The sequence below is a fragment of the Culex pipiens genome, chromosome 2 (assembly GCF_016801865.2).
Source record: "Culex pipiens pallens isolate TS chromosome 2, TS_CPP_V2, whole genome shotgun sequence".
NCBI classification, from domain to species: domain Eukaryota; kingdom Metazoa; phylum Arthropoda; class Insecta; order Diptera; family Culicidae; genus Culex; species Culex pipiens.
Genome location: NC_068938.1, coordinates 105,039,689 through 105,064,235, shown reverse-complemented (window position 1 = coordinate 105,064,235; position 24,547 = coordinate 105,039,689). Strand labels below are relative to the sequence as shown.

The window sequence follows — 24,547 nt, the reverse complement described above, 5'->3', positions numbered from 1 at the left end:
GGGAAAACACAACCTTTTCGTCGTCGTCGTCGTCGTCGTCGGTTTTGTTATGCTACCACCTGGGCAGAGCTTGTTTTGTGCGAGATATGACGTAAGTCAATCAATCAATCGCGTAAGGCTTTGATGGGCGGATATATATTTCAAGTTGAGCTGGTTCCGGACTTACGAACATAAAACTTGAGCGAGGGAAAAGTTCAATTGATGGGGGCTCCCACCAAACAATTGGTTCTTCTGGGTGGATTATGGGTTTTGCTGCTTGATTGTTCGATTGTTGCAGTTTATGAGGGATGGAATTGCTATAAATTGATTGCCTCTTGTGTTATTCATCTTAATCTGTAGCTATTTTGGCAGAAAGGTCTGTTTCAGGACTTTGAAAAAAATATTACGCTTGGTAAGGATCACCCTAATTTCCACACAAAAAAATAGTTACTATTACTCCAGTCAAAAGTTTTGAAAGCATCCAAATTTCAAAATATTCAAGAAAATCGAACTAACTTTAGTAACTAATTAACATCTATTGCCTTAGTCCAATCCAATTATCTCCCAATATAAACCTTCATCACAAATCAAACAAGAGAAATAAATAAACACTTCACGCGATAATTTTGATTGGCATATTGACTTTTGGAGCTTAATCGAAACTGTAGTGCGACGACCACCTCCGGGGGGTAATCCCTCGCCACCTCCCTCGATCCGCCAGATAAGAGAGCCGCGTGTTGACCGTGAAACGGCGGCCGCAACAAAATCTCCCAAAAAACACAAACCCGCCAATCAAGCCGCCCGATCGATGAGTGGACGCATTAAGCTCCGTCGATGAATGAAGTGCGCGCTGGGAAAAAAAAAACCGGCCGATAATTGCCGTTTGAATTGCCTTTGGATTGAGAAATTATCGACTCTCGCGAATGGGTTTCGCGAGCGTGAAGCTATCATTAGAGGTGAAATTGATACCGCTGCGCGGCGATGATTGGTGCTGCCCTTTTGCTGATGACCTGTTGGCTAATTGTTGGAGAAAGCTTGAAAAGAGCTGCGGGAATTGTGGTTGGGAAATTGGCCATTTTCGTGATCAATTTGATGGAGTGTTACTGAGATTGAAATGAAGCGAATGATATTGAGTGGAAGAAAAATAAAATAACAGAACAACAAAACCACAGAACAACAGAACAACAGAACATCGGAACAACGGAACAACAGAACAACAGAACAACAGAACAACAGAACAACAGAACAACAGAACAACAGAACAACAGAACAACAGAACAACAGAACAACAGAACAACAGAACAACAGAACAACAGAACAACAGAACAACAGAACAACAGAACAACAGAACAACAGAACAACAGAATAACAGAACAACATAACAACATAACAACAGAACAACAGAACAACAGAACAACAGGACAACAGGACAACAGAACATCAGAACACAGAACAACAGAACAACAGAATAATAGAACAAGAAATGATAAATTAAATTTCAAGCTTTGTTTTCGGCTGAAATGATTTGCATAATTTGTTTGCACATTCCAATTAACTTTACGCTCTAAAACAGATTAAAAATGCTCTACTTTCAACTCAACCTAGTGCAATCATAACTGTGAGTGATGTTGCTAGCTTGCAGAACCGTTTTGTTTCTCCACTTTGCCACAATTACCGAGGAGACAAATTTGCTTCTTTATCTTCACCCAGTTTCAAAGCCGTTGTTCAACATCGGATGCAACACTTGTTGTAGCTCCACTTTGTTCTCATATCTGAACAAACCATAATGTCGAATGTTTAGATTGAGATAAAAAGCTCGCCACGCAATCAACTCCGTGTCGAGGCAGAATTGTATATCTGTGCCAGAAGTGCTGTAAAACACTTGTCATGGAAGTTAATGACGGAGTTTCGGCGCAACAATTGGGTTGCCTGAATTTTAAACAAGCCGAAATTGAGCTTCGCACCTGCTCAAAGATTAATGGAATGATTTTTTTGGGAGCGATTTCGAATCGGCAAAAAGAAAAAAATATTCTGTTCGGAATCATTTCAATCGTCCTTGTTGGAATCAATTTGAAAAATTCATCGCGATGTGATTATTTGCTGCCTGGATAGGCGATTTTATATTTCTGTGCGTCGGTACAGTGACGAACAAAAGTTTTGAAACATTATTGTTTTTTTATATTATTGTTTTGAAAGTTTCTTTAACTTCAAATTTCTTAAAAAATAATTTGAATGATTTTCATTTTTATTTTTCAGTGTTCAAATGTTTTCACAATTTCCACACAAAGTCAATCCCAATCTTTGAATCAGCTGGCAGAAGGCCGCCCTAATCACGTATCATTTCAGCAGGATTCTAAATTTTTGATGCGCTGAGAATGCCTCCCATGCTCCCCGTGGGCATATCCTTCCACGTTTCGAAGCTCAGATTGCTCTAGTTACGATGTGATACACGCTCATCACGATCCATTCAATCAGCCGATTATTCTCAGCTCGACCTCGGCGAGTTGGATGAAATCAGCGAAAGCAAAAAAAAACGTATTTGAAGAAGTAGGGGAGAGTTGGACTCAATATTTTTTGAAGAACTTCAAAATTTGAAAAAAAAAATAAAGCAACAGAACAGTACAACTGATTAACAGAACAACAAAAACATCAAAATAACAAAACAACATAAAAATATAGCAACAGAACAACAGAATAACTAAACAATTTAACAGCAGAACTTCAGAACAACCAAACAGAATAATACAACTGTTGTTCTGTGTTCTGTATTTTGTTGTTCGGTCATTCTATTGTTATGTTGTCCTGTTGTTCTGTTGTTCCGTTGTTCTGTTGTTCTGTTGTTCTGTTGTTCTGTTGTTCTGTTGTTCTGTTGTTCTGTTGTCCTGTTGTTCTGTTTTTTCTGTTGTTCTGTTGTTCTGTTGTTCTGTTGTTCTGTTGTTCTGTTGTTCTGTTGTTCTGTTGTTCTGTTGTTTCAGATATTCTGTTGTTCTGTTGGTCTGTTACTCCAAATTAACCCCATGACCTCCTATTCCCACAGCACACATGTGAAGCAATCCCGCCAGTCAATCGGTTGTGATTTTAAAATATTCACGACCTGGGCTCCTCACCCCCTCCAGACCGTGTTCGTGACGGTATTGAACGGTACCCAATTTCAGTCATAATGTGGCATTTTTTTCTCGAAGGGAGCTTCGACTCGTTGCTCGAATATCGGTGACGATAAAAAATATCTGTATTGTATCTTCTTTGCGATTTTTTCAACTCCCAAGTTCGGATCAATACGCACAACCGCGTTTTTTGTTGGGTGGTAGAAGGTGGGGTTGAAAAGTAACGGATTTCCTTGGAAATTGCGACGGTGATTGCGGGTGGCGGCGGTTGAACGACATCGATTAGAGGGAAAAACGCCGTTGCCCTGCCGTCGTCGAGCATCGTTACGCGGGAAACCTCAATTACGCGGATCAACTTCCATTACCCACGACAACGTCGTTTTTTGTGTACGCCAGAAGACGCAGGGAAAAAGAAAATTGCGACGACGACGACGGGAAGTGGCGCTCGGAAAATAACGAGGAAAGAACAAATCTGGCCGAGATTTGATTTCAATCCGGATTGATTTCCAGATTAACTTTATGCGATGAGCTTCGGCGAAAGCTTGGCTTCGTTCCGGGAGAAGATTGTCTTTATTGGAATCAATTTGGGAGAAAAATGAGATGCGTTTAGGGCAGGTTAGGGAGGTTCCGGTTCAGGTGGATTCGAATTACAAAAAGGTTGAGTTGAGTTGAGTTGAGTTGAGTTGAGTTGAGTTGAGTTGAGTTGAGTTGAGTTGAGTTGAGTTGAGTTGAGTTGAGTTGAGTTGAGTTGAGTTGAGTTGAGTTGAGTTGAGTTGAGTTGAGTTGAGTTGAGTTGAGTTGAGTTGAGTTGAGTTGAGTTGAGTTGAGTTGAGTTGAGTTGAGTTGAGTTGAGTTGAGTTGAGTTGAGTTGAGTTGAGTTGAGTTGAGTTGAGTTGAGTTGAGTTGAGTTGAGTTGAGTTGAGTTGAGTTGAGTTGAGTTGAGTTGAGTTGAGTTGAGTTGAGTTGAGTTGAGTTGAGTTGTGTTGAGTTGAGTTGAGTTGAGTTGAGTTGAGTTGAGTTGAGTTGAGTTGAGTTGAGTTGAGTTGAGTTGAGTTGAGTTGAGTTGAGTTGAGTTGAGTTGAGTTGAGTTGAGTTGAGTTGAGTTGAGTTGAGTTGAGTTGAGTTGAGTTGAGTTGAGTTGAGTTGAGTTGAGTTGAGTTGAGTTGAGTTGAGTTGAGTTGAGTTGAGTTGAGTTGAGTTGAGTTGAGTTGAGTTGAGTTGAGTTGAGTTGAGTTGAGTTGAGTTGAGTTGAGTTGAGTTGAGTTGAGTTGAGTTGAGTTGAGTTGAGTTGATTTGAGTTGAGTTGAGTTGAGTTGAGTTGAGTTGAGTTGAGTTGAGTTGAGTTGAGTTGAGTTGAGTTGAGTTGAGTTGAGTTGAGTTGAGTTGAGTTGAGTTGAGTTGAGTTGAGTTGAGTTGAGTTGAGTTGAGTTGAGTTGAGTTGAGTTGAGTTGAGTTGAGTTGAGTTGAGTTGAGTTGAGTTGAGTTGAGTTGAGTTGATTGAGTTGAGTTGAGTTGAGTTGAGTTGGTTGAGTTGAGTTGAGTTGAGTTGAGTTGAGTTGAGTTGAGTGAGTTGAGTTGAGTTGAGTTGAGTTGAGTTGAGTTGAGTTGAGTTGAGTTGAGTTGAGTTGAGTTGAGTTGAGTTGAGTTGAGTTGAGTTGAGTTGAGTTGAGTTGAGTTGAGTTGAGTTGAGTTGAGTTGAGTTGAGTTGATTTGAGTTGAGTTGAGTTGAGTTGAGATTAGTTATTTAGTCTTTTTTTTGTTTTGATCGTTATATATAATCATATTTTTATCACAATTCTTCTCACCCATAAACCGTTGATGCAAGCATTACTAAATCACCACTATTTGCTCTCTCTCTCCATTTTCATTGCAGGTAATCAAGACTCACCCTTTCAACATTAATTCTCACCGTAAACATGAGCAAATGCCGCAGTTGATCTCGATAAGATAAAACTGCCGCCGCGAAGCGACTTTTCCACAGAAAAAATGACGTAAGTTTACAATCTCATTTGGGCCCACAATTAGTGTGGTGATTCCACCACTTTTGATGTGACACTTTCTTCCCATCATCAAATTGCTTGGGAGGATGTGCAACGTCCCTTCACACGTGGTGTGACTCACGAGCAGTGATTTGGCTCTTTCAGGTATTCGCCGCAAGTGTCGGTAATCCAACTTCCCCTTAACCGCTGACCAATCGGGCCCTGCTAGTTTGGTCACTTTGGTTGGCTTTTGCCGCCCGGAAGCCCATGCGAGCGGCTTGGTTAAGTGACTTTTTGGTTTGGAACACTTGAAAACCCGATTTGAAAGAGAATTTTGAGTAATAACATAATTTGTTAATTTTTCAGACCAATTTTTGATGGCAAATTAAGCTTTCTTTTGATTTGTGACACCGTTGCTTAAAAATGGTATTGTCTTATTAAATATTTCACAACGAGTGAATCATAACACAACTTGTTAGTGTTTTCTTCAACAAGAATACGTTTTGTTATAAAACATTTTTGTGCTAATTTTGTTTTCCCTTTACTTCTGTTCCAAAGTTTGTTTTCAAACCCCTTCAATTCATTACCAACAATCTGATGCCATTCTCAGTTAACAAGCTGTGTTCCCATTCGCCGCACCCTTTCCCAACCGGGTCACCACTCTCTTTTTGAAGGGGATCAACCGCAACCCAACGATGATGAGTAAGCTTTTAATCAGTTTAAGCGATCGTCATCTCTGCCCTCTCTGGTGGCGTTGGACAGAGGCACCATCGATGACCCAACCAACCTCAACTGATGGTAGTGATGGTCCTCCGCGGTGGCCGCTAATTGAATTTTAAATGGAATGGAGCCTCTTAAATGTCGTTCAACTGGGAATTCTGCCTCTAGCTCTTCACGAATTGGCCAGAGGCCAACCAGGTCAGGTTTGGCCGGAAAGTTCGCTTCACATTCTTGCAAGCGTTGACTTTTGTGGACCTTGGTCAGTTTTTTGCTTTAATTCGACTGATTTCCATGAACAATCTACAATTAAGAAACAATTAGCACATTGTTTCCCAGTTTTTTTTTTGCCCGGAGAATGCTTTGGGAAAATCAGTCGAATTAACGCCGCAAAAAGTAGCAGCAGAAAAACACGATCTAATTTTAACCCCCAAACCGCCCTCAGGTCGCCTCCGTTCGAACCCGCAAAATTAGCACCCCCGAGGGAGAAATGGGTGGGAAGGAAAGGAAAAACGCACGCTGCTAAACGTAATAATTTGTGAAAACGGCCGTTTTTCTTCCGGCCCACCTCCACCGTCGGCAGAGATGCGGCAGGCCAGAAGGATGACCAAACGGGAGTTTCTGGCTAATTTCTGGTTGATTAATGATGGTCAACCTTTTTTTTTGTCGGATACTGGAGTGGAGTGGACTCTGTTGTTTGGGGAAATTGGGAAATAGGAAGTCATAATTTAACTCGGAAAGTGTTGTGGCAGGTTTAAATTTGTAGCATTATGATCTTGACCCGTTTCTTTGTGATCGGCTTTATAAGTGCGCGAGATTATAAATTATTAAGTTTCTTTATAAACAAACAAAACAGACCCCTTAAAATCAAGAGTCATGTCATGTCATTATTTTAAGACACGGGGCAAAATGAAATATTCATCGTTTGTTTGTGTTCATCTCATACCATTCCCCTATTTTGTCCCTTGCTTTAAATTAACAAAAGAATTTCAATTTTTCTATGTTTCTATAAAGCCTTTTGATGTTCTATAAAAATAAACCAGGGCGGATTTTGTTTCTTTTTTAGATTTAGAAAATTAATTTCAAAATGGTATGGTTAATTTTCAACCTACTTCCTGATGTCTAAAAATAAAAACCAACACGATTTTTTCTCATAAAGAAAATCCCTTTTCTAAACTGATTAAAAAAATCTTGATTTTTACTTTGAAGTTGTAAATTTCTTTAAAAAAAAAAACATTATTTAAATTCCCTTAGCGGTTGTTGCCTTCGTCACAAAATGTTATTGTTTGTAAATTTGATTACGCCTGAATGCCTGCAAAATGCTTGTTAAACATTGTACGAGCTAGCTTCCAAATAAATCCGCTAGAGGTCGACTATCTAAAGTATTAATTTACGATATCAACAAAAAAATGGAGGTTATCTAAACAGTAACCTAAAACTTATTTGTTATGGAAACAATTAAAGTTCTATGTCAAACTAAATGATTTTCGAAAGTGCCTTATGGAAATTCAAGACGGATAGAAGGACACTGATCTGAACAAAATCGGCCAAGCCAGTTTCGAGAATGTCAAAAAAAAAATGTTTAGTTGGTTACACACACAGAGACTTTTGCTCGGAATTTTAGAGTCGTTTTGTATACTGGGAGATATAATTTAAAGGTTGGTTGATATTTAGGAAATCTTCGGGCTCACCCGGATTTCGAGTTTTGTGTCAGGAACAACGTTTTCATACATCGAATTTAAAAAAAAAATGTGATTTTATGAAAAATTGCTAGTTTTTATGGAAAATATTATATTCTGTTCTAAAACATTCAAAAATAAGTTCAAATTGTTCCACATTTCTCCTGAAATCAATGCTAGAGGTTCCACCAAATTGTTCTGTATTTATATTGATCCAGGAAGTAATTTTTTATTGGAAATATGCAAAATGAAAAAAATGCAATAATGTTATTTTTTGATTTTTAAACTTTTCCCCATTCAAAACATTCTCGAAAAAAACAGAAGACAAAGAAACTCATTATTGTCAAAACTAAATTTTGTATTTAAAAAATAAGTAGAACTTCACAGCAAAAATCCGATGGTAAAATTGCAAGCAAATGCATGCACATCACCTTCGTCAAAAAAGACAATTGAGCAATTCTCTACCAAAACCGGAAATGGATTTTATTTGTATTTTTTGATTTGACTCAAACTTTGTGGAGGCCTTCCCTATGACCAAATATGCTATTTTGTGTCATTGGTTCACCCATACAAGTCTCCATACAATTTTGGCTGCTGTCCATACAAAAATGGTATGTAAATATTCAAACAGCTGTAACTTTTGAGTGAATTTTCTGATCAATTTGGTGTCTTCGGCAAAGTTGTAGGTATTGTTGAGGACAATTGAGAAAAAAATAGGTACACGGAAAAAAAAATTTGCAGATTTTTTTATCAACTTTTTTTTCACTAAAACTCAATTTCGCAAAATACGTATTTTTTGATTTTCGAGATTTTTTGATATGTTTTAGGGGACAAAAATCCGCATCTTTTGAGCCATAGAGAAACATGGTCAAAAAATCTGCCGCCGAGCTATGAATTTTTGAAAAAATAGTGATTTTTGGAAAAAATCGAAGTTTCATGCAAAAACAAGTTTGACATTATTTTTTAATGCAAAATTGAATTTGCAATCGAAAAGTTCTTTACAGATTTTTTGATAAAGGGCTCCGTTTTCAAGATATAGCCACCGGAATTTTGATTTTAGCGAAATATTTGCAGTTTTCATTTTTTAAATATAGTGACCATGAGTGACCATTTCTAAAAATATTTTTTTGAAAAGTTCAGAAAATTTGCTATAAAATTGTCTAAGAGACATTGCAGATTGGACCTCTGGTTGCTGAGATACAGCGGCTTAAAGAAAAAGAAACACGAAAATAGAAGTTTTCTAAGTCTCACCCAAACAGCCCACCATTTTCTAATGACGATATCTCAGCAATTAGTGATCCGATTTTCAATGTTAATACATGAAACATTCGTGAAATTTTTCGATCTTTTCGAAAAAAATATTTTGAAAATTTTTAAATCAAGACTAACATTTTAAAAGGGCCAAGTAGGTTTCCCGCACTGCAGGGCTGCATATGTATTTCAGGGTGTAATATTGCACAGAATTTCATAAAATAATGCAAAATTTATTTTACACCCAGGCCTTTTACACACAGCTGGATTACTACTTTATTTGCTGTGTATCCAGGATCCATAAAAATTCCTTTTTTTGTATTTTCAATCTTTTTACAAATTTTAAAATATTTTAACATTTTTAATTGTGGACATTTAAAAGCCGGAAAACGTGGTGTAGGGGCAAGCGTGATTGCCTCTCACCCAGTCGGCCTGGGTTCAATCCCAGACGGTCCCGGTGGCATTTTTCGAGACGAGATTTGTCTGATCACGCCTTCCGTCGGACGGGAAGTAAATGTTAGCCCCGGACTAACCTAAAGGGTTAGGTCGATAGCTCAGCCCAGGTGTAGGTATCGTCTCCCTGGGTCCTGCCTCGGTGGATTCGTTGGTAGGCAGTTGGACTAACAATCCAAAGGTCGTCAGTTCGAATCCCGGGGTGGATGGAAGCTTAGGTGTAAAAAGAGGTTTGCAATTGCCTCAACAATCAAGCCTTCGAACACTTAGTTTCGAGTAGGAACCTCGCAATCGAGAACGCCAAGGCAATGCTGTAGAGCGAATAATTTGATTTGATATTTTTTTTGAGTTTGCGGGACACCATCTAAAATAAAAAGAGGCGACACTTTAGAAAAAGGGATATTTTCATGAATCTATTAATTTTTTAAACATTTTTTACTGTACCATGATTGTTACTTTTTGTTTCGAAAATTAAAAAAAAAAACGATCCGGAAATTTTAAATAAAGTTATGGTATTTTGATAGACAAGTTTGAATAAGTATTTTTCATTGACAGTTAATAAAATTAATAAAATTCATTCATAAAATCTTTCGGTTAAAACATGTTTCTGCCTTTAAAACTACTTGATTCCATTGTACATTGATTAGCCCTTCTTGGCAGTTGCAGAGCTTGTTCAATTTGAACATTTTCATTAACAATATAATTTTGCACATTTTTATTGGGCTGTTGTAAATATTTTTATAAAATTTTGTTAAAAAATCATGGAAATAACATTATTAACAAAATACTGCAAATATAAATTTAAATTTCAGTGCAATCTGCTGAAATAAATTTAAATGGCATTCTCCTACGTTTAGAATAATTTTTAAGCATGTTTGGGTTCATCATGTGTACATGCATTTTAAAACTTATTTTCATGCACACAGAAAAAAAAATCGTGGTAATATTACATCTGGGAAGGGGTACATCTTTTATGTCAGAAAAAAGCTTTAATTTTACCTCTAGAAATGTGTAAAATTTCCTCATATATGATGAAAATTTACCACATATAAGGTATAAATTTACCCAAGAAAATTTCGAAAATTACCGATGAATGTGGAAAATTGTACCTAAAAATATGTAATTTTAGTCATTTTCTGTTGAGTTGGAAGAATAGATATCGAACTGTCATTGTCTGTGCACATAAACAAGCCATATTTCAAACAGTTTTTTATTTTGATTTTTGATTTTTGCTCTCACCAACGCAGCAAGAACTTGCGTATCTTGTCCAGGAGCGGTGGTGGCGGGAGATTTAGGTCCCGTTCGGACAGGTTCCATTGGTCATCATGAGTGCAGCTGGGTCGATTCTTGTTTTTCTCCTTTGCAGTGGGACAAACGACGACACAGTTGTGATCCGGGACCGCACCGGTGGTCATCGGAGTACTCAACGAAATGAGCGGCTGAATGCTGCACACTTCAAATAATGACGACGGCGATGGAACCGGCTACGGATGCGGCGACTGGAAACTTCTTCTAATCGGACCGAAATCTGCAACTTCCTCCAACTGGAAGTTGGAGAAAGCACCAAATCACACGTACACACACGCACACGACGATGGCCGCGGAATCTGCCACGATTATTGTTTGCCCGAACGGCCCAAACTCCCAAACGCGGCGACCAGCAACTTCCTCCAACATTCACAACAACAACTTTTGACAGTTGTAATATTTGGTGTCTTCCGAACACTATTGTGTGCAATATTGCATCTTAGAAGACGAAAAATTGCACCTTCCGTCGAAATAATAAACAATTAGAGAGTAAAATGTGTCAGGCTAAATTTTCAGTAGCAATTCGTCTAAAACAGATGTAAAATTACACATTCCTTTTTTAAACATTCCATTTTAAAGCTTCCATTTTTACATTATTTTTTGCTGTGCAGAGGTGAAACTTTGGCTTGTTATTTAAATTGTTAAATTTTTTTGCTTCTTCCCTTCAAACTCGGCCAGAGTCGAGAGACAAAATAGTGACCAATATTTGCATCGACTTTAAACAAGCAAACAATGATTTAAAAAAGCTCATTTTCAAAGAAAAATTAAATAAATTAAACAAAAATGACCATTTACGATCTCTTGAAAGAAAATTATTTTTCTGATTATCTCTAACAACTTCTAGAGGACAACACCATATTACGTCTTGAGTGTTCTAACCTAATTCATAACAAAGATTCAATAAATTTCTCGCTTGAAGTTTGCTCAGAATGGTGTTTTTTAAAACTTTTCTCAAAATCGCTATCTAGTCATCCCTCGGAGTTAAAAAAACTGAAACACCTTAATTGGACCACCCTAATGTCCACCAAACGAAAAGATGCCGCATCAAACCCCGAATGTTTGATCTAAAGACTTCAAAACTCAAACCTGTGGTCGCTGTCCTTTTTTCACGCTAGATTATGGTCTAGGGTGACAAAAAGTGAAATAAAAATTTAGGATTTTTTTCTGCGTATTATTTTTTGCCAAAAAGTCCAAATCAAAACTAACAATTTTGCCAAAAACACCAAATCGAAGAGAAAATCCCTTCGCAAGATAAAGATTTCTGATTATTCATTTGGTATGACCAGCCCTCCAAATTGTGTGGAGACTTGTATGAAATAAATAAAGATATAAAATGGATCTTTTTACATGGACAAAGTTTCATGCAAATTAGAAAGTAAAAATTTAAAACTCAGATGTTTTAATAAATTCTTTAGAATTCCTCTATAACATAAGTGTTCTTAAAGTGTCAAGTAAGTCGGATGACAGCTCAGACTGTAATATCAAAATCGAGCACAGCAATTTTTCAGTTCCTTTTGGGGTCCTGAACAACTCCCCAAAGTTTGGGAACTATTGGTTTAGTCCTGACTTTGCGCAAAGCGATTCAATTTTCTATGAGAATTTGTATAGGTGCTCTTCAACTTTTCCGAGGAGAGTATAGGGCTAGCTTGCCCCTTAAAAAAGATACAGCGTCCTCAAAACTGGTCTTATACGTGTTTTTTGTACCGAATTTTATTATGTACTTGCCTTAAACTTTATTATTCCGAATAACTTTAAACAAGAACATCCTTCGTTACCAACCAAATCCGTTGGACAAAGCCGATTATCGGAATGTACTTAGGGGAGATGGGGGTAAGACGGCCACCCTAAGGGAGAAGTCTAATAAAATTTACACAACAGATTATTTTGATCTCAAATTACGTACATATTGTTCTACTACTAGTCCATTATAGAAATGACATAAATTAATTAGTCTAAAAACCAATTTTTAATACTTTTCAGGAATTTTAAAAAAATAATTGAAATCGTATATATATGAAATACGTGGGGTAAGACGGCCACCCATGTGGGGTAAGACGGCCAGTGCTATAAATTAACTTAATAACTTTGCTAAATCCACCCAAATTCCTACAAGGTTGGTTGAACAGACTTCTCTGAACATCATAACTATTTTGGTTGAAAAAATCAGGTTTCAAATGTGAAGAAAAATGCTGTTTAAAAATTTTCATATTTTGGCTCAGTGAATTTCATATTATTGCGACCACATTTTATGAAAAACTGTGAATTTTTACTACAAAACAAACACAATTTGATGCAAAATAATTAGTTTGTGTATTTTGATTAGAATAAGTAAATCAAAATTATGTAAACAATATTAAATTAGCGATTTTTATGAAAAGTTTGATAGGATTTCATACTATTCAATGAGTTTTGCTATATCACAGTAAAGAATGTTGTCGAAACGGTAGTTAACAGCATTTTGATTAAAAATGGATAGTTTTATTGAAAATGCTTTTCCTTATCTACAAATATGTCATAATAGTCAAAAACCGTCAAAAATATAACCTATATCAATTAAAATCTACAAATTACGGGTGGCCGTCTTACCCCCGGAGGAGGTGGCCGTCTTGCCCCCAAATAAATTATTTTTTTAAACAATTTTTGTAAATAGCTCATCGCATTTTCTAAACTTTTTCGAGGGACATAATCTAGGGAAAACTTCAATTTAACATGAAAAAATATTTGAAGACAGGAAAACATATTGTTATCTAACAAAAATGCCTAAGTTGTAATTCATGAAAATTACATCCAATTTCAAGTTCAAAAATTATTTCTTTATTTTGAGCTATTTTTATACTATTTCAAACAATATTTTTGGCAAAGGTGACTCCATATGCATTATTTAGCATGAGGAACAGTATTGCTAAACATTTTAGTAATATTCATTAGTATACTTAGTAAAACAGTGGGGTGGCCGTCTTACCCCGCCTGGCCGTCTTACCCCCAGCTCCCCTATATTCAGTAACATGCACAGATACGGTACACAACACACATAGGGACAATCTCCGCTACAGACAGTCTGGCAAATTGAATAAAACTTGACTCTGGCTGCACCGAAACCCCCGTTGCCCAACTTTATCGTCGTCCTCGTCGTCGCCGCCGGTCCCCGTTTGATCTGCTTGCTGCTCTGTCTTTGGCAATGGCCTTTGATTTGGCTGGCTGCTGCTTTTCTCAATGCGGCACAGATGCAGCATCGTCGTCCAGCCAGCAAGAGGAAACCCCAATGTCAAGTGCAGTAAATTTATGCAGTTTGTGTTTGTGCTTTTTTTTCGGTAGATTTAAGCTGGTCAAAAAATAAACATGGCAAATAATAACATAAAGTTGGAATATGGACAAGGAAATTGCTTGTATCGAAATCTGCTGAAAAGAACCCCATTTAATTCCAAGTTTATTGTGAATTCCTGATAACTGGAAACGGTAGAAAATTGAAGAAGACTGCATAGCGAGTCAAAATGTCGGAATATGTGAAACTCAAAAGTTCATTAATTTCTTACTTGAGTCCCCACTAAACAAGTGTACCAATTACAGAAATATTCCGCATCTGCCGCGAAGTCCTCGACCATCGTCGTCTTCACCTTAATTATCCAGGAAGTGACCTCGCAAACCGTTTCGCGGAGACCAATTTCACGTCAAGTCCGCCGCCACCGAGATCGCTCAACTCTGGTTTCAAAATTAAGAGACTCACACACGAAAAAAACGGTTCGTAAATTATGAACCCGCGTAAACCGGTCAGAGCCGATTGCGCCACCGCCGTTTTACAGCCAAAGGAGTCTGTGTAATTGGTGGTGAGGTCTCTTCTCCAGCACAGTTGATGAGCAACAATTAGCAGCAACTCCGCAACACCAGCTGCCGGCAGAAATTCCTTAAAATTTTCGAGCGATGTAACGTTGAGCGACTCAACCATCCAGTTCTGCTGATATCAAAGTGACCCCAAGTTACGGTGCTCGTCCGAACAATTTGGAAAATTGCAAACTGCAAAATTTTGCGCCCCAAACCGCAGTAGTAAATGATGCCTTGACCGCATAATAAGTGTGCTCGGTGGCAGTCCCCCCAAAAAAGAGACTTCATTTTCCAGGTCCATTACAAGAATTTGTTGCCTGGTACAGAGATTACGATCTGCGGTTAGGACCAGTTCCGGAGACGACCACGACGGTCATCAGCTGGTTGATTTTTGGTTGTGGCGACAGACGGGAACCGGTTCTTTAGTTTTGTCACGTGCAATTTGGGACTCGATGCACTTGATTTTTTTGGTCGATATTGAAGTCGGTTTGAGAAGATAAGTTACTAGAATGGAAACTCTTCAAAAAATAAACTCATCTTTGTCTAAGGGAATGTGCACCGAAAAGAATAAAAGATAAAAGTGACAAAAACGACAAAAAAGGATAACAAAGACAAAAATGATGATAAAATGCAGTAAAATGTAGAAAAATGTAGAAAAATGTAAAAAATAAATAAATTTAAATTGATTTTAGTAGAGTGCATGATTTATTTGTCCCCTTTTAAAAATTCCAACAGGAAAAAACTTTCTGATTGTTTTTGGCATACAGTCATGCCCCGGTTTTGCTCTGTCCCGGTTTTGATTCGTTCAGCTGAAATAGGGATGATGACAACTATCGATTGCACGAATAATTGTACATGAAAATGTTTACAAAAATACGCATTTTCCTGCATTTTGAAAATCCAATGTTTCTCAAAAAATACTAAAAATTATTGCAATTGCAAAATGGGTTTCAAATGATCGGGATTTTGGGGATTTTTCAAACATTTCGATTGTTATAAATTTGTTCAATAATACTAAGGCCGTTGCAAATATTTTTCAAAGTTTATGCGCCCCCACCCTCGGGGCAAGACAGTGAGCAAGGGAGTAGCTCTTATTACTCCAAGTTTCTCCCGTTTCCTCTACTTTGCTCCCGTTTGCTCTGAAATTTTGTTTTTGACAGTTGCTCTACATTTCTCCCGATTCCTCCCGATTGCTCCCGTTTCTTCCCGGTTACTCTGAGAAAAAGAGCAAAAAATGAGAGAAAAGCGAAACAAGAAATTGACGTTTTGTTTATTTACAATTTGGAACGGTTTGTTTCGCGTGGAGAACTTTTCTGTTTTTAGTAAAAATTTCGTTGTCCTTGTTACTGTGGGCCCTTAGCGGTCAATTTCAACCAAAACAGTGACCAAGTGTCCGCGTGGAGTATGCGCCAAGGTAAAATACTTTGTGGAATTCGCTAATTGACGAATTTTGTGATTGTTTTGTGCAAAAAATTTCTCCCTCGGCAGGTTGGTTGACCGGCAGGATTGTCCGACCAAGAATGCGACCGCAGCCCTTGTTTTTCAGCTGTTAAGGATGCGGAACTGTGCGATATTGACCGCTTGAACTTCCCAAAACGATGGCTTATCCGGGGGCACTTGTTCCTCGTCGTCAGGTCGGGGAGCAAGTAACGATGGAAATGTGTTCGCCGATTGCTCGTCAGGGTCCAGTTCCGGTTGGACTTCTCGACAGTTAGCACCGAGCCGGAAACCGAGGAGTGGAACTTTCCAGCAAGAGCAGCGTGGAAACGAAGTAGATCAACAACAGTTCCAACCTCGAATTGAACTCAGAGGGCGGAGGAGAGCCCAGTGCCAACAGCAGTGCATGTCCGTTCTCACTATGCAACGTAGTAGCCCGGCGTAGTGTTTACCGGTTAAAGCCGCGCCTTGAATGCTAAGAAGAAGTCCACCGTGTTGTTCGGTGCCGGTGGTAGTTTTTCCAACTAGGTCACGACGCTGATCCGTAATTAAAAGTGAGAGTGTGTGCGTGGAACATGGAGTTAAACTTTTCGAAGTGCCATGGGAACCTTCACAGCAACTGCACAGAAAGTTTAACTCCATGTTGCACACACTCTCACTTTAAATTTCTCGATTTATTGTTCCTAAATAAGGCCAGATTTGAAGCACCTCAAAGAGGAAATTCTGCAAGCGAGGGAAATTTTAAAATAGACTTGCTGGTGTTCCGTAGGCCGTTCGTTTGTTTATTTTTACAAATTACCGTTTCCAATAAAACAATAAAATTGCAAAAAATGGGCTATGCGTTTGATTAGAAAATTGTTTGGTAGACCCTTGGACCCTAGGATCGGGAGATGATGGAAAGATTAGGAAGAGGATCCGAGTTCTCAAGGAACCACCTGGAAACAGCGTGTCCAACTTCGTAGTAGGTGACGATTTGCTCTCTTCCAACGCAAGGACGTTCGTTTTCTTTTCGGTGATGACACGCTCGATGGCTTGATCCGTTCGAGATGCGGCACCAGTGAAACCCGAGTCATGCGGCCATCTTCCGTGGCAAATCGGATTGGGATGTACTAGAAAAAATACTGCGCGAACCTTGTCCGGCACAAAGCTTGTTCGATCGAAACGGCCGGGACGTAGCAGCGCCTTCTCAAGATTGTTCACCCAGTCCGTTGCTGCCAGAACCACGTCTGTGGTCGTGTTAAACCCGTCCATCTCTACCAGCAGATGATTGAGGATTTTTCATGCTTGGATTGTCCACCGAAGCTCGGCATCGATTACGTCGATGAACAAGATGCAGAACGCTTGCTTCCGGGCCAGCCCGACGAACATTCCAGGGACCGTGCCGAACACTAAGATAAAGGGCACGTTGGCCTTCCTAACTGTCTACTTCACCAATACCCGCTAACATATTCCGGGTGGTCCAGTAGGCATGATTTTTTTGGGAATCTTCCCAATGCTCAACCAAGCAGCCGAACTGGTTCACGGAGGTTCCGATCGACAAGTATGTAGGAGGTTGTGTTCCGCTTTGGGCGCACCTGTTGGTGACGTTTGTGCTGCACGGAAACTAAAATCATGATTGATTTTATATGCAAGCTGCACATAAACGATTTTTAAATAAGCGTTATAACTTTCATGACTGCGTCCTCTTAAACATCATATGCCTACATGCGATTTTAAACAGCAATGTTAATACATTTTATGTGCATAGTTCACATAACTGTATCTGACCTCTGCATGATAAAAAATGTGGTTCACGCAAATACAGTTTATGAGCACCGCATATAAGTTGTATGTTCACGACACTATAGATTTTTGCAGTATGCTTTTACACATAAAACTTATATGCAATGTTCACAACATTTATGTACGCGAGCTCGAATGTGTGCATAAATGCTTTTGTTCAAACAAGATGGCGAAAACTCAGCATAATTTGCAGCACGTTCCCGAAATTTTCTTAAATTGTTTTTTTTTTAAACTGGTTAACTTGCTGGTTAGTATTTCCTGGAGCAGAGTGAATAGACCGGCGTCCGTTTGATCCGACGGCATCATTTCGGTGACCCAGCTTGCCTCTTGTAAGGACGCAGCTGCAAGAATCCGGAATGTTCTCCAGAGTCTGCGATCGTCGCGGCCTTGGTCGCGGCAGTTGGAATGCGGTTCGGCGGATCCGGGGGAGGTGGAGAGTACGGAGGTTATCGGGACAGCAGGTGCGACAACAGGCAGTTTGATTTGAGCTGCAAGATTTATTTTGTGATTTTGTTTATGTAGATAACGAAGGTCATCGACGTCTTCCATTTCGAACCACTCGCCGGCTTCCGGCTTATCCTCAACGCTCGATGTGTCACAGCCTGCGCCAACACCGGCGGCCAACGATCTGCTATCGGACCTGGACCAAGGGTGAGTTTTGGTTGGGGTGCTTTGTTACATGCAAAGCTTGGACACGGCCGCTGGAAATGGTAAAAGAGATTTTTGATCTCCCTTCACCTTTTTTGTCATTTCAGCTGGCGCCAAGTTGACCCGGTGTACGAAGGACCTTTGTCAGTTGCGGATTCGTTCTGGAGAGGAGTTGCAACGAACTACACGACCTCCTCCCGGAACTCCTCACCGAAGATTGACGCTACCTCGTAACCCACAAGATCTTCCCCGACCCGGACAAGTTGCTACTTCTAGCGATGGCGGAGGGGTTGGGAAAGCGTCCATGGCGGTTTGGGCGGTTGCTGTTCGGCGGGTTCAAGTTCAATCGACTGCAATTTGAGTGGTGACCATTGGGTGGCCTGGTGGAGAAGCGATTCGGCGGCCCAACTCAACGAGTGTACCCTGAAAGCAAAGCGAGTCAGCGACGACGCAACGATGCTGCCAACGCCCTGCCAAAAGAAGTTCCCGCCTTCGACCGTGATTGCTAGTTAAAAGTATATTATTTAGAATGTAAATTAAAGAAAAAAATCACGTGCGTTTAAATATAAAAACAACCTTTGTTAGCAGCATCTTTATAAATATTGTAAATAATTAATATTGAAAGAAAATTAAAATAGAAAAATAAATATCATAAGGAATACTAAATAAAAATTAAATGCATTGCTATTGAAAATCAAATGAAAAATATCATAAAAATCATTAACTTTACTGATATATGTTTTAAGTGAATGCAAATTCAATTCTGTGAGCATTGCATATACCGTTCATGTGCCGTGCACATATATTTTATATGCGTTAACATAGATCAAGTTCGTATCCATGCATATGCTGTGCTTATACAGTTTATATGCGGGGCAAATGCCGTTCATGTGCAGAAGCATTTTGCAAAAATCTATATGCGAAACTCATAGCGACTATCATGATTTTTATTTCAGTGTGGAGTCTCCCGCATTCACGCCGGATGTACGGTATCTGCAGCGGACCAGCTTCAAGCCAATGTTTGTGTCAAAGTTGAAGGTCCAGGAGATAACGGCGGTCATTTTTAACAATTAAAACAATGCGGAGAGATCGACGGGACCGATCCTGCTGAGGACCAACAAAGAAACATTGGGGTGGACAGCATGGACAATCTCATCCCGCAGAATCTGTGCCAGAGTTTGACGTTGGACGGCCAGGCTGATGGTCAGCAGAAGATGCCAGAATTTATTGAACAAAGTCCAACCCGCCACTCTCGTTTTGCTGCCAGGTGGAACCGTAGGCATGGCTTTCTTGGAAATCTTGGCGCCCACGCTCGTCAATTTACTGCTGCAGGTTCTTCCGGAACGTCCCTGGGGGTAAAAAAGTCCAGTTTAATCAACCTTTATACAAACAAACCGCATTTTGAGCCAAAAATTATTTGTCGTCGTGTCTGATAGAAAAAAATGACACTCGGAGAGAAACGTCATCAATGTCAAAAGTGACATTTCTAACGAGAATGGCACGATTTCTCTCATTTCTCCCAATTTCACTCGATTCCTCCCGTTTGCTCCCGGAGTAACTCTAGTTTGTCCTGTTTTTTTCACTGTCTTGCCCCGAGCCCCCACCCTTCAAAGTCGGCCTGAATAATCAGGGCGAGAAAAATATATTTTTTCATAAAACTTTAATTTTTTATGAAAATTTAAGTTTAATGAAATGGAAACCAGTTAAAATACATTTTCCTACGTTTATAATCATATTGAGCATGTTTAAACTCCTTTGAAAATATTTCAAATTTTCATAAAATGCAAAAAAAAAAAATCTGTCAATACCTCGAAATTTTTTAAATTAATGATTGAAAACAAACTGGGCGCGTGTAAAATGCATTTTAAAACACTTGTTTCATCCAAATGTTGGAATCTAGGCATGCAATTTTAATTTTTATTGCCCCCCCCCCCCTCGACTTTGGTCAGAGCCGAGGGACATAAACTTCAAAAAATATTTGAAGCAGCCTAATTTTTTTTTTAAAACTACGTATTTTGAAAAAAAAACTAAAAAAATAGTTTTTTTACAATATGGGTATCAAACAATCGGGGTTTTTTCATACATTTCAAAAATTATAATACAAATTTTTGAAAACACTCATTTTTTTTCTCAAAACTACGTATTTAAAAAAAATATACTCAAAATAATAATTTTTTCACACTATGAGTATCAAATGATCGGAATTTTTATACATTTCGAAGGTAAAAAAACGCTAAACTACGTATTTTCGAAAAAAAAACATACTCAAAGTTTCACTTTGTTTTGATATGGGTATCAAATGATTGGATTTGTTTCATACATTTCAAATATGCCTTCATTTTTTTAAATACTCAAAATTTTCACGAAGCTTCATATTTACGAAAATATACACTTAAAATTGCAGTTTTTTACAATGTGGATTTCAAACGATCGGGATTTTTTCACACATTTCAAAAGTTGTAACACATTTTTTTGAAAATACTAAAAAAATTCACAAAACTCGTATTTTCAAAAAAAAAATCTAAAAATTTCAGTTTTTTTTTGCAATATTCATATCAAATGATTGGGATTTTTTCATACCGAAAACGGGGTGACTTTGATAGCCGGGGTGACTCTGATAGGTTTGAGATTTTTCCGCAAAATGAAGAGTACAATTAAGATACGTACGGAATTGTTTAGAATCATACTGAGCGTGGTAGAAAAGTGTTCAAAGTACCTCAAAAAGAACTTTTCATAAAATTTGTAAAAGTTTAAAAAGTTAGTTTACTATAGTTAAGAAAATGTCGATGAAAGTCATTATTTTTAACTTCTCAAAGTGTCATGATTTTTTCAATGAACACGATTTTGAATCGGAAAACGGAATGCATTTTCGGATTCTTTGGACAATTTTCTACTAGGAGAAGGTTAAATAAGTTTGTAAATAATAATTAATATGTGTTTTTGAAACACAATTTAAAAAAAAATCTCCAAATTTATAGGTGTTTTTGTATGACAAAAACACGATCATATTGCAATAACAAGAATGTTTTGATGTTTTTGGAGTAAAAAAATGCTTTTTCAAAACACAGGAAAAATAAGTATTTTTGTGAAAATTGTCATGTCGTCAGCTGTGTGCTATCTTGTGACATAGACCAAAATGAGTTAATGATGACGTTTTGCCATACTTAACAAAAACTACAAGATGCTTTAACCCGATTTTGGAAACTCGTTTCCCGGATATCACAATACACACTTGTGACATAGACCAATTTATCATCAAAATGATTGTGCACACTTGTGACACGTCATACATGTTGATGGAAAATGTAGAATTTTTTTCTTATTTTTCACAAATTTATGTACACACATACTTTCTAAAGGCAATGTAACCTTTTGTTTATAAAAATAAACTTATTAAGTCGATTTAACCATTGATTTGAACTTATTTTAGTTTGTATGGGAATTCTGTGCACACTTGTGACACGTAGTACCATTTTACTTTCGAAACATACTTGTGACACGTGCTTTTCAGATTTTTGTTTACATTATTTACTGTATCTTTTAACTGGTGTAACCATATTAGTTGAAACTTGAAGCGTTTGTTAAGCGATAGTATACGAACCGATTGCTTCAAAAAGTTTGGCTCTATCATTCATAGTTTTGAAATTATTTACCAACAAACTTTAAAAATCGATTTTCTCGAAAAGTACTAAATGGTTGTTGTCACAAGATAGCACACAACTGACGATGTATCTATACTTACAATGGATTGCTGCCATCATCCCGATTCCAAAACACGATAGCTTTTTATGCTTGCACGATTTTTCATTTAATTAAAGCCAATGTCTCCAATATAGCCAAAATTCCCTAGGCTCAGTGCTTCAGTTATGCACGCCTCAGTTTTGCATCCCCCATATGCGGTGCTAAACCGAGGCATGACTGTAAAAAAATATTATTTTTTTTAATTTCGCGATGCGTCAGCATGGAACGGAAATTATAACGCACTTTCTTATGTTTTAATCGTCCATATTGGCAATAAGCTTTTCTGTGAATCCAACAAAATTGCAATTTACAAACATGATTAAAATTCTGCTCAAAGACTTTGCTGTCGCAGCACATATTTTCCCACGCCAGCGCCCAACCCAACTCCAACTTAACTTGTGCCCAACTTTTACACCAGAAACAGGCTTTTGATCAAAACTTTAACTACAACTCACCACTTTGCAATGTTGTTGGGTGGGAAAATTCATCACCGTTGCCACCGCAGCAAACCACCAATCTGTTGGGCCTAAAGGGAAGACATAAAATCTAGCAGCAAGTGCGAGTGCGATGTGTATCGAATGCAGTTTTCTGAGATTTTATCTGCTGCGAAGTGAAGGGAGAGGAATTTTACAAATCAACGAGTTTCGTGTTGGTTTCACTTAATTGCCCAAAGCATTCGAAGCAAACAGTTCGGATTTCTCAAGTGAGACATTCGTTGCTCAAGTCCAAAATGCACGCGTCTACCTTAAAGTGAGGCAAAGCTTCCAACTTATGCTGGGTAGAACTTGGGTTTATGCTTCTGATTTCAAGCACATTATGTAATGAACCTGCGGCTAGGCTGAGCCAGGTGGTGGAGGTAGCAGCTCACGTGATGAGGTGGTTGAAAAGCTTGTTATTTGGTGCGTGATCACCAGCAGCAGCAGCAGCAGAACCAAGTTCTGGTTATGAGGTTATTGACATGCAATGCTGCAAGCAGACTTGAGGCTCAGCGCAGCGTACAGGAAAGTTTTCGTGCCAGACCGATTGACGGATGGATGGATCGGTGGTTTTGGCGGTTGAGGTGCGTGAAATTGTTGGATTTTATTTTATACACTTTTTACATTTATATGCTGTTGCAAGCGGCCCAGAACGTGGCGTGAAGCTGCTGCTGCAGTTGCACAGTTTGAGGAAACTTGTTCAAATTCTGTTACTTTCCGTCAGAGAACTGTTACCAAACAATAGAATAGTTGAAATCTATAATAAAACTCCTAGTTTGTAAGTGAGCTTGAATTTCCGTCCCCCCACATCAAATGTCACAGCTGTGCCTATAAGTGCGTGCGTGCCCCTAATGGGCACCTTCAGAAACCCACCTTTTTGGCGCCAATCCGTCTGACCACCTGAGGCGCCCCCGGAAAACTTTGTTATCTAACATCTCCCCCTCCCCAAATGACGACTACGATTCCGAACCCTGACAAGTCAAAAAGAGGCAGTGAAATTGCACGCAAACCTCAAACCCAACTCGCGTGCGGTTCCAAATCTTTTCTTTCGATGATTGATGGGTTGGCGATTTCCAAGAAACTGCCAATCAACCCCAGCGTGGGCTTGAACCTAATTGGTCACTGACCATGGCCCCAGCGACGCCGCCGCCGGGTTACGGTTCAGTAGTTACGCTTCTTGGACCCGGCAGGTGAATCTTCCGTTACGGTTGAACGGTGTCCCAACCGAACGATGGAGTTACGCTCAACCGATTCGCTCGTTTTCTAGCCTTGAACCTCTTCAAGAATGTTTCAGAACAGTGCAGAACATCGTCCAAAACAAGGTCAAACTCCGAGTGGTTGAACTCCATTACAGTGAAACCCATTATTACTTGTCCCCAAAGGTCGTCCGAGGGAACTTTTACCCACACATTAACCATTATTCAATTTTCGAGTTGGCAGACTCATTTAGGGATTTCCGCAAAATCCATTTCCCCGCTCCCCACCCCCTCTAGCAAACTCCCAGACCAGCCCGACTCAACTCTTTCGGATATAGAGACGTCACACACGACGTTCATATGCGTACACCTTTAATGACTTTCCCACAATTTTGTGCCCCCTTTTCCTGGTCGGTGAATGTCGGACGAACGGAGCCCCTCTAAACGGGTCATTACTTTGCCCAACCCCTTTCCTCTTCCTCTCCTTGCAGTTTGAGTAGAACTTTTTTGCGTGTAGGGAATTGTGGGGGTCTTGGGGGCTGTAATGATTTTTTTAAACAAAATTTTTCATCGTTTTGCCTATCTTTCAAAAGAAATGTGTAGGATTTGCCTTAAAAAAATTATCAACGAGCAATTCCAGCTCAAACCAAAAAATTTTCTATGTAGTACTTTTGTACCCGACCCTCTCCGATTTCAATGAAACGTTGTAGACATGTTACCCTAGGCCTGTGTAAGCCATTTTCGTGTGTATGGAGCCAATAGTACTCGAAAATAACATTTGAGAAGGGCGTAAGTTATTTAAATATTTGTGTACTTTGCAATTTAAAAATTACTGTATCTTGAAGCCGTTGCATCGTATCAAAAAGTGGTCAAAGACAAACTTATAGGAAATTGGACGGGCTTTCTGAAAAAAATACACTGAAACAAAACTACATGCCACTTCTATGAGATTTTTTATTTTTAAATTTAAAAGTTAAA

At 38.8% G+C, this 24,547-nt stretch overlaps 2 protein-coding genes across 7 annotated transcripts in view; both read left to right on the top strand.

Moving 5' to 3' along the window:
* The window catches only part of LOC120428509 (homeobox protein 2), a 278,477-nt gene that overhangs the window by 125,312 nt on the left and 128,618 nt on the right, over positions 1-24,547 (top strand). The gene's annotated exons all lie outside the window — the stretch shown is intronic.
* On the top strand, positions 17,689-18,748 carry LOC128092813 (uncharacterized). 2 transcript variants are annotated; one of them, XM_052707563.1, is made up of 3 exons: positions 17,689-17,969; positions 18,031-18,159; positions 18,264-18,748. In XM_052707563.1, exons 1-3 carry the CDS (start codon positions 17,865-17,867, stop codon positions 18,276-18,278), a joined length of 249 nt encoding a protein of 82 aa, XP_052563523.1. In that variant the 5' UTR covers positions 17,689-17,864; the 3' UTR covers positions 18,279-18,748. The 2 variants fall into 2 exon arrangements, with proteins under 2 accessions (XP_052563523.1, XP_052563522.1); XM_052707562.1 differs by having other exon boundaries at positions 17,689-18,159.